The following is a 10,533-nucleotide window of genomic DNA, read 5'->3' as shown; positions in this document are numbered from 1 at the left end:
GCGCCGCGATCTAGTTCATTGGATTTCCTGGTTATCCTGGTGCCAAAAATACATCTGGAAGGGATTTGGCTGGTACTACCAATTATGTACCGAGTGAATGGAGACTTTGAAATTTCCAACAAAGCCCTGTGACATTGTTCGCGAAAGAACATGCATCAAATTGCTTTAGCACCAGTGTGTGCATCCTGCAAGCTTGCGCTCGAACCCGTTGGCGGCCGTAGCGTTGTGCATCTACCGTTGTTTGCCAACTATGGCATATGCATCAGTCTATCGTTTGTATATACAGTAGTATCTTGTAAAGATGGTGGGTGACACGGGCTGTTGCGTTTTGCGCGTCATTGTGAGGACCAGTCGACCAGATAAATTGTCTCGTTCGCCTGGCTTTGTCTCGTCGCGGGCGTCCGTTTTATCGCTCCAGTCTCCCCTCTATTTGTTTTGGCATTTGTGTTCAGGCATCACCATCATCATGACTATAAATAAACAGTGGCGCGATTTATCATATAAGTCGAGCCTAAGCTTATCGCGATGCAGAAGTACGACTGCTCTGTCTGCACAGATGAGGGTGCGGGAGAATTTTGCCGCGTAGAGTTTTCTACTATTGCTTAAACAAAGGGCGTGCTTAGCACCCAACAGGAGAGGATTGAGTGTACCTGCAGGGCTTCCATGCCATTCTATTATTAGCTCTGCCAAAGTCTCGAGCTCTGCCACCGCCTCGTCTGGAGCGGATTGGGCAGCCACGGTGGTGTTTGACTTCGACCCTCTCTCATCTCTCCCTCTCCCTCCGAAGTCTTGACCCGAGCAAGAAGTAGGCTTCCCCATGGCTTGCTGTTAGTTTGGGTCGGCACTCATGTGCAAGGGGCTTTGATGATGGTGGAGAGGAAGAGAGATGAGGGAGAAGCAATGGCCATGAACGGGCCGCGGCAGGAAGGAGAAGCAGAAGCCGCTGCGGCACCGGCATCGGCACCGGCAACGGCAGTGACAGGAGAGAAGGGAGAGGGAGAGAGAGAGAGGGATGACGGAGAAAGGGCCGACGGCGAGGAGCGGAAGGAGGATAGCGAGGAGGAAGAAGAGGAGGAGGAGAAGAAAGACAAGGTGGAGCTGGAAGAGTGGTCCGAGCTAAGGCTGGCGATCGCGGAGCTGTCCCCGATCAGCCGGCGCGGCGGCAAGCTGTGCTCCTCGCCTCCCACGCTGCCCTTCCTCGGCCTCTCCCACCTCCTCCTCCGGCTCCTCGGTGAGTAGAAATGAGCAGTATGCTTCCATACTCTGTTTTGGTGTTCATTTGGCATCCATTTCTTCTTTTGGTTCGATCGGTTTCTTGACGTGCCTGTGTCTGTGCATCTTTGGCTTGTTGCTCTCCCGTCCATGTGGACGTGGTCCTTGCTGTCGCTGATGCTGCGTCGCCTGCACGGGCTTGCAGATAAGATTGGTCCGACAATGGCAGTGCTGCGGCTCGACGTCCAACGGAACATCGAGGTAAATAAACTACTCTCTTCCCACCCTCACTCTCGGGGTTTTCGTAAGTACGTACCACTAGGAACTAGTGTATCAGCGATCTAGCTAAATTGCTGCTGGTAAAAACTAAACATGCACGAAGCAGTAGTAGGCAGGGAGTCTCGATCACACCCCTCTACCTGAGACCAAAGATCCAAAAGAAGATGGCAAGTCGACTCCAAATCGCATCAAGATTTCTCGACTAAAAACTGTTTGGTGCGTGTGTGGTCCACGTAATACCCTGGCTTTTCCCGTCCATCTCGTCCCGTCCCGTGCCGGCCACACGGCTAGGCGCCAAAAGTGATGGATCATCCTGTGGCCTGCTTATTTTACCTAGTGTTATCTGAGCTATATAAGCGTGGTTATTCTACTTTTTATTTTCTGAGTTTAGCCTGGTTATTATTAGTATCATTTTGAATCCATTGGTGGAACCAAAAGAGCACGCGTCTGCATCGTCCGACGCATCACCCGATCCTTTACTGTCGCCGTCGTCTTACTGGGCATGAATGCTCTGGTCGAATCGACGCCGATCATTCGAGACCGGGATAGTTTGATCGGATCATGGGACGGATCAGGAGATGGATCCGATTCCGTTGCATCCACCATTTGCACGTACGATGATGAGCCGCTCCCAAGTTTTGCATCAGCACGAGGACGATGGGATTAGGCAAATATCTCCGAGAAGACAACTTTTGCTTTCGCAAGGGGTGACGAATGAGCCATGGATTAGGCATTAGGGGGTCGTGTGCCGCGCACAGGCCGCCGGCCTTCAACTGCCCCGGTCACATCCGTCCTCCTTCACAGGCTAGCTCTCTTGTCCGTTCCTCGTTGATGTTTCTCCTCCTTTGCTAGAAGCTACGGGCTTTGTTTCTAAACAATCCCAAGAAGATAAGAGATGGTTTCTTCTTCTTCTAAAGGTAATGATGGCGATGGCAGGGCAACAGTTTATCTGGGCATGAATAATTTGGATCGCACGGCTGCATAGGGTCCCTATAATTGGGGACGACACGAACTTACTGTAGTACTGTATGTTAGGCTGAAACTTCGGGATTATTCGTGTGTTTTTGGGTTTTTGCTGTACCACTACCACTAGCTGTAGCGATGCAGACAGATGGATATGCAACACCTAATTCAGCATTGACTCATCTATGTTTTATCTCCCCCTTCTTAAAATGTTTTGATTCTTGTACTCGTATCATATTCCTATATCTGTAAATAGATGGATCGCTTCTTGTTTCCCTCAAGGAATATAAGTATAATTCTTGTTGCAGAGGCTGCAGGAGCTATACTTGCAGGACCCATCCAAATACTCCACTCTGACGGCGATGGTGGAGAAAGAGACCGACGACGGCACCGTGAGGAAGGCCGATAGCTGTGCAAGGGCTATTCTATGGCTCACTAGGTGAACCAACAAACTGATGCAACTTATATTGACGTTCTATATACCATTGTGCTACTTGATTAATGCACCACTTCTCATGTTTTCATCTTCTTACTGTGCAATATCATCAGATCCATGGATTTCTCTGTTGCACTGTTACAGAGACTGGAGGAGGAGGAGGAGGGTTCTGATCAGCAGAGCCTTGCACAGCTTGTAGAAGCTGCGTACATGGTCTCTCTCAAGCCGTGGCATGGCTGGATTTCTTCCGCGGCATGCAAGGTTAGGGGCTGCTCAGTTTGTTTTTCAGCTAGCGATTTTGTCGGAAAGCCCGACACATAGACTGACTTCGTCGGCTTGGTTGACTTGCACAACTGGTGCAAACTTTGTTGAAACAGATCGCGTTGAAGCTCATCCCTGGGAGGGCGATCTTCGTCGGCTGGCTCATGGGGGAAAACCAGAGTTACAGTCTCCTCAAGGTCGAGATTGAGAAGCTCGTCCAGCTGCTCCAGCCCTTTCTCGACGACATCCATGCCATGCTGGTCAGCACCCCTTGTGGATATCGATCCCCCATTAACCCTTCCCCAGTGTTGCTACTGCTTAAATGGTAGCAGTATGAGTTATGCGATAACCGTGATTGAGCATTGCTGCGCGATGGTTTACAGGCCAAGTTCAAACTGGACAGGCTGAAGTCGACCTGAGGGTGAATGCTAAGATGGTCTCCATTTTCAAATTCCACTTCTGTGAATACCGCCTTGGTTTGTATGCGTACATGTTTCTCTTTTTTGAGCTGCCCGTGCTCGTGCGCCTCACTCTGTAAATAGGTCTTCATGTAGGGTAGGACTAGATTTGTAGCGCTCCTTGCGGGTACGAGTTCTGCCTAGTCAATGTACTTGTCCATCTTTCTACCCTCAGTAAATTGCATTTTCCACCGGCTTTGTTTGTAGAGGCTTGCTTCAGTACATTGACATGCTCTGAACTAAGGGAGGTTCAGACATGAATCAAATTCAGAGATCGCAATGAATTAGCCCTGAATTCAGAGGGGGTTTGCTAGGGTTTCTATCGCTCAAAGAGAAAAGTAAAGCTCGACCCACATCAGTGGCGGCTAGAGTTTATCCCTACTACAATTTACAACTCGATGCCTCTCTTGGCTGAGATCCAAAGACTTTATAGCTGGTGCCATTTTGACATTCCCTGTTTTGTTTTGCTATGCTAGTATTTGATTCCTTCTCTATGCCATATAGAGCATCCAAAATGAGAAGCTAAAGGTAGAGACCAAATTTAATGAGTTGGGAGACGTGTGCAAGAGGGAGGAGGTGAGCTTTGGGCTCATGAGCTATTCAAATAGTCTAAGGAAAGGTAAAGGTAAAAGTAAAAGAGACAAAGCTGGAAGCGACACGAGAGACACAATAAATGGCGCGAGAGGTAAATAAATGCCCGTTGTTGGATGAAGATCCTACGCTGTCCACGTCGTCACTTAAGTGGCTTGCGTACTGGTTCGCCTGGTTCATCCTAGCCGTCGAACATGGAAATGAATGATCTTGTAGATTCCAACCTTGAAGGTGTTGATGATTAAGGATTTAGTTAGGTCTTGACAATGCCCCCCCCCCCCCCCCCCCTATAAGATCAGTCTTGTACTCGAGGCTGAAAGGAGGGAAAACCCTTCTACCCTTCTAAATAGATGTCTAGTCCTCCCATTTAGCATCCTCAATAGGAATATTGAGCCATTTGATGAGCATTCAACTATTGGAACAAAAATATCCACATGAGGTCTTGCAATTACTTCAATGTCAAGAACAACTTATTTTTTCATGTTTGATTTTGCTTTTATCATCTACTAGCGAAAGATGGGGAATAGGAACAACATGAGTACCATTGCATCTAATCTCCTTGATGGATTTTGCTAATTAATGTCAATATATCTCAAGGTACTAATGTTTTCACTAGCTTATCTCAGGGAAGTTCCAATATGTTGCACCAACGAAGATGAAGGGTGACCGCCACAAATTTGCATGAGGACAAGTATTGGCCAAGCCAAGGACTATTTCCTTATATTAGGGAATGTTAAGAATCTGACAGTAGATTTTTAAGCATGACAAATCAAATGTTTTTATGGCAAATTATATTGTCGCAAGGATGGCAATTTCCTTTAGCAAAGCATGTCAAATCCCGGCAAGAAATTGCTTAAAAATTGACGTTCATTTGTAGCGAAATCCTTTATATGTTAGTGATCCAAGATCACATTGAGTCCATAGGTGTGCCGATACTATCAAAAGGGGAATGGGGAATGAGGTCGCTAAGCTAAGTTTCTTTCTCCATGTGATTAAAGGTCAAACTCCTAAGTGATGAGGACACGAAAGAGTGAGATGTTGAATTTGCATGTAGGCGGGCCGATTTTCAGACAAGAATATCTCTACTATTAAAGGGAGTTAGTACGTTCGCTTCCTTGCCTTCCTCTCCCCCCTCCCCCCGACATTGTGAATATGCGTGACCAACACGGAAAAGAGCCCCCATGCATCCAAGAGTGCTTGCTTGTTCCTATTATCGTTTATAGGTTGTTTGCCTTCTTGGTTGCAATTGGTCTCTGTGTCAGCCTGTCAGGTTCTCAATTGGTATGTGTGTGAGGGTCTCAACGGGCCATACATGTATTTCAAGCTAAGCCATTTGGCCAGCTTTCGAGCTTAATGCTGACATGTCATACATGGAAACCCGACGAATGGAAGTTCCGCCGAACAATATTCGTCCTACTCAAATAATCAATGGATGCTTGCTATGCACATCGCTTTCTAACCGACACGTGCTCCTTTGGCGACGAGTACGATCGAGCGTGTGATGTATGTTCGTCCGACCTTTTTGAGCGTGACGTGCTCGAATGTTCCGGCTCACAGCCGTGCACGTTATGTGTGTGTGTGTGTGTGTGGGGGGGGGTGAGAGTATTGCTAGCAGTTGGTTTTTCAGTGAAGAAGTCAAAGGGGTCTCCATGGTAAAGCCAAGGCAGTCCACCGGGCTATTGCACAATGGCGGGGCTAGCTGGTTGGTGCACACCACCGTAGTTTCACCTACTCGCTGAACACTATGAGGTAGTACCGCTGGTGGGAGCGGTAGTACCGCCTCTCTGACTTGTTCAGTTGCACGTGCAGGCCGGAACTTCCATTCCAGCGGAAGTACCACTCGCTCGAGCGGTACTACCGCTTATGCATGGGCTGGGAGTGCATAACGGTTGCATCTTTTCCCCCACTATATAAGTAAGTCTTCTTCCCCAAGTGGACTCACATCTTTTTCTCCAAAAAGCTCCATTGTTGCTCAAGCTCCATTGCTGCCCGATCTCTCTGCCTAGCCAACAACTCTTGTTAATTTTCTAGTATTTGATTGAGAGGGCCCCGATCCACACTTCCACAAAGAGATATTTGATTCCTCCCACTAATCCCTAGCGGATTCTTGTTACTCTTGGGTGTTTGAGCATCCTAGATGGAAGCGGTCACCTCGGAGCCACAATCCATTGTGGTGAAGCTTCGTGGTGGTGTTGGGAGCCTCCAATTCGGTTGTGGAGATTGCCCCAACCTTGTTTGTAAAGGTTCGGTTGCCGCCTTCAAGGGCACCACTAGTGGAATCGTGACATCTTGCATTGTGTGAGGGCGTGAGGAGAATACAGTGGCCCTAGTGGCTTCTTCAGGAGCATTGTGCCTCCACACCGCTCCAACGGTGATGTACTTCCCTTCAAAGGGAAGAAACTTCGGTAACACATCCTCGTCTTCACCGGCTCCACTTGTGGTTACTTCTTATCTTTACTTTGTGCAAGCTTTACTTGTGTTGTATCCTTGCATGCTTGTGTTGTTGTTGTTGCTAGCATCATATAGGTTGCTCACCTAGTTGCATATCTAGACAACCTATTTGTTGCTAAATCTAATTTGTTAAGAAAAGCTAAAAATTGCTAGTTGCTTATTCACCTCCCCTCTAGTGAACCATATCGATCCTTTCAATTGGTATCGGAGTCTCATCTCTTTATTAAGGGCTTTACCGCCCAAAGAGTATGGTTGAGGACGGGGAAAGGGTTGGAGATGTACCCGAGGCCGTGGAGTTGAATTCGGTCACCCGAGACGACTTAAATGAAGCCATGGCTTCACTTAAGACGTCAAGTCCATGTTTAAAGAACTCCTTGAGGGGTTGAAAACTTCTACCAGTCTGTTTCAAGTGGTTAATCCCACCGCATCAGAGTCAGATGCCAACTCCGGTAAGGAGGGGGCTAGTAGTGATTAGGCTAATTTGCCTCAAGGAAAGAATGGGTTGGGGACCAATGCCGCGGTCCCCCTCCCCGGTCTATGAAGGACCGATACCCTCACCTCATATTAACAACCTTGGTCCTCCTCCTAAGCTTGTGAACAATGCATTTCCTAATTGGGTGTTTCGTATCAAGTCTCATTTGAATCACAGCTCAACACATCTTTGGAGAATCATTGAACAAGGCTTCTACCCACATGATCCAAGCAACCTCACTCTAAGAGAAGAGGTGGACAATCAATTCAACCACTCCGCCTTGTTCATCCTTCAAGCCACGGTGCCTCCCGAAGATCTTGCTCACTTGCGCCCCTGCACTCGTGCAAAAGGTTGTTGGGAACATATTGTCTCTTTGTACAAGGGAAGCTCAAGCATTCAACGCTCCAACTTTGAGGTGGTATTTGATGAGGCCGATGAGTTTGTGATGCTAGATAATGAAGAGCCTCATGGGCTTTACCGAAGATTAACTACTCTTGCGGTCTCAATCCGAGATCACGGGAGCAAGGATACAGATGACAATTTGATCAAGCACAAGTTCCTCAAAGCCATAATGCCATTCAACAAGGCCATGTCCTCCGTGATCCCTCAAAGACCGAACTTCCACACCTTGTCCTCAAGCGATGTGTTGGATGAGTTTATTGCCATGAACATCTTGAACAAGACCGCCGACAACATTCTTGTTCGTGTCCAGCGGTCAAACAAAGCCTCACCCAACCTTGCTTTGAAGGCCAAGGCCATTTCGAAAGAAGAAGAATATGAAGAAGAAGAAAGTTATCCCGAAGACACCAAATATGCTTACCACGAGCACATGGCTCTTGCGTTAAGGCAATTTTGGGGCAACAAGAGAAACTCAAGGCCCAACTTCTCCAAGAACAACTCAAGTGCTCCAAGGGCAAGCAACGTGTGAGAACTTGCTACAATTGTGGCAATGTGAGTCACTTGTTGGTAGATTGCCCCTAAGATAAGAGGGAAGACAATGGTGGCAAGCTCATTCACAAAGACAAGGCCAAGTCCTTCCCCAACAAGAACAACTTCAACAAGAAGGTGCCACAAAAGGTATTGGTGGCGAAAGAAGAGTACCTCTCCGATGATGAGGATGATGATGCAAGTGGTGAAGGAATGGTGACGGCCTAAGTGGCCATTGCCACCTCTTCCCTGACCAAGGTGTCACTCTTCAACACCCCCAACAAGAACCTCATCCCCAAGTGCCTCATGGCTAAAGGCATTAACAAAGGTAACCTCCAACATCAAAACTTCCATCTCTACTAATCCTTTTTTGTTGTTGGAGGTTACCTCTCTGAAAGGTGAAGGTGGATGAGAATGAGTTTGACAAGTTCTTGGGTAAGCTCAAAGGTGATACCAAGTACTTTGTTGCTCTCTTGGAACAACTAGGCGAGGCCAATGATATCATTGAGTCTAATGAGGATACCATCAGTAAGATGGAGGGGCATAGTGATGCGGCTTGAACTACGTCGGTATTTCCCCAAAGACGAAGGGATGATGCAGCACAATGATGGTAGGTATTTCCCTTAGTGATGAGACCAAGGTTATCAAACTAGTAGGAGAACCACGCAACACTACGTGAATGGTGCCTGCACACAAAGAACAAATACTTGCAACCCGACGTGTAAAAAGGGTTGTCAATCGCTTTCGGGTAATGACGCCACAAATTGGCACGTGGACGGGAGAAAATTGTAGTAGATTGATATTTACAAATAACGGCAAATAAAATTCAGCAAGGTATTTTTGGGTTTTTGATAATATAGATCTGAAAATAAAAAATGGAAAATAAATAAAAAGGCAAATAGCAATACAGACCTGAGAATAATTATGACGATATGCAGGCAATGATCATTATATAGGCATCACGTCCAAGATTAGTAGACCGACTCCTGCCTACATCTACTACTATTACTCCACACATCGACTGCTATCCAGCATGCATCTAGTGTATTAAGTTCATGGAGAAACAAAGTAATGCAATAAGAACGATGACATGATGTAGACAAGATCTATTCATGTAGGAATTAGACCCTCCGTTTCTCCATGAACTTAATACACTAGATGCACGATGGATAGCGGTCGATGTGTGGAGTAATAGTAGTAGATGCAGGCACGAGTCGGTCTACTAATCTTGGACACGATGCCTATATAATGATCATTGCCTGGATATCGTCATAATTATTCTCAGATCTATATTGCTATTTGCCTTTTTATTTATTTTGCATCTTTTATTTCTAGATCTATATTTCAAAAACCCAAAAATACCTCACTGAATTTTATTTTCTGTTATTTGCATCTATCAATCTACTACAATTTTCTCCTGTCCACGTGCCAATTTCTGGCGTTGTTACCCGAAAAGGATCGACAACCCCTTTTACACATCAGGTTGCAAGTATTTGTTCTTTGTGTGCAGGTACCGTTCACGTAGTGTTGCGTGGTTCTCCTACTGGTTCGATAACCTTGGTCTCATCACTGAGGAAAATACCTACCGTCGCTGTGCTGCATCACACTACAAAAAAAAGACACATCCGTGACATTTTGGGCCGAACTGAATTTTTTTCTGTCATACATATGACACTTCTATGACGATAATTGTGACAAAACTCGGTATCATCATAGATGTGGTGGGCTCCTACTTCTATGACAAAAAATCATGACAGAAAATGGGCTTTTCATCCTGGGCGGGCCGGAGACGCAGCTGCATGACATTCTTTGGGCCGTCCATGACGGAAAAAACCGTGGTAGAAGCGAGGGCGAGGAAAATTTCTGGGAGTTTCCGGTTATGGTGGGAGGTCGGGGGCCGAGCGATGCGCGTTTCTCTCATACACATACGCGCGTGTGTGCGAGGCGTTGGCTCTAACTGAACCCGAGCGAGGCGTTGGGCTCTAACTGAACCCGAGCGATTGCACTGCAGGCTACGCGTTACTGAAACCGAGCGATCGATCGATGGCTGTTAACTGAACCCGATCGAGCGATTCCTTCGCTACTGCTGCTAACTGAAGCCGATCGATGCTGTCTCTGGATGAACAGTGAGCGTTGCGGGGGGGAGGGGGGTTGGATGAACAGTTCCCGGTGGGGATGGATGAACAACACCCCGTGGTGTTGCCTCTGGATGAACAGGACCCCGATCGATCGAGCCGGTTGGGGCTGGATGAACAGGACCCCGTGGAGGGCTGGATGAACAGGACCACCCCGTGGAGGGCAGGATGAACAGTAGACGGTGGAGGGCAGGATGAACAGTAGCCCGTGGAGGGGTGGTTGAACAGAAGCCCATGGAGAGGGCTGGTTGAACAGTAGCCGATGGAGTAGCGCGCGGTGGAGGCTGGATGAACAGGAGCCCGTGGATGAACAGTCGCAGGTGGAGGCTGGAGGAGGTCGATGGTGGA

General features: G+C 47.4%; 1 protein-coding gene and 1 pseudogene across 1 annotated transcript; both read left to right on the top strand.

Annotated features, from left to right (window-relative positions):
* Positions 1–147: 147 nt before the first annotated feature.
* Positions 148–3,800, top strand: LOC125538356 (glycolipid transfer protein 3). Its single transcript, XM_048701615.2, has 6 exons — positions 148–1,231; positions 1,418–1,473; positions 2,763–2,893; positions 3,004–3,151; positions 3,268–3,411; positions 3,535–3,800. Exons 1-6 carry the CDS (start codon positions 865–867, stop codon positions 3,568–3,570), a joined length of 882 nt encoding a protein of 293 aa, XP_048557572.2. The 5' UTR covers positions 148–864; the 3' UTR covers positions 3,571–3,800.
* A 3,987-nt stretch (positions 3,801–7,787) lies between these two features.
* On the top strand, positions 7,788–8,413 carry LOC147985688 (uncharacterized; annotated as a pseudogene).
* Positions 8,414–10,533: the final 2,120 nt, after the last annotated feature.

This window comes from Triticum urartu, chromosome 2A (genome assembly GCF_056163025.1).
Source record: "Triticum urartu cultivar PI428250 chromosome 2A, HENAU_Tu73, whole genome shotgun sequence".
Taxonomy (NCBI): Eukaryota; Viridiplantae; Streptophyta; class Magnoliopsida; order Poales; family Poaceae; genus Triticum; species Triticum urartu.
Note: the sequence above shows the minus strand (reverse complement) of the source record. Positions and strands in the feature narration are given on the sequence as shown.

Excerpts from the sequence above, each read along its gene's own strand:
- LOC125538356 (XM_048701615.2), top strand. The coding sequence starts at position 865 with ATGATGGTGGAGAGGAAGAGAGATGAGGGAGAAGCAATGGCCATGAAC. Across the intron at positions 2,894-3,003 it reads GCTATTCTATGGCTCACTAG|ATCCATGGATTTCTCTGTTG; the intron begins GTGAACCAACAA and ends CAATATCATCAG. Across the intron at positions 3,152-3,267 it reads TTTCTTCCGCGGCATGCAAG|ATCGCGTTGAAGCTCATCCC; the intron begins GTTAGGGGCTGC and ends TTGTTGAAACAG.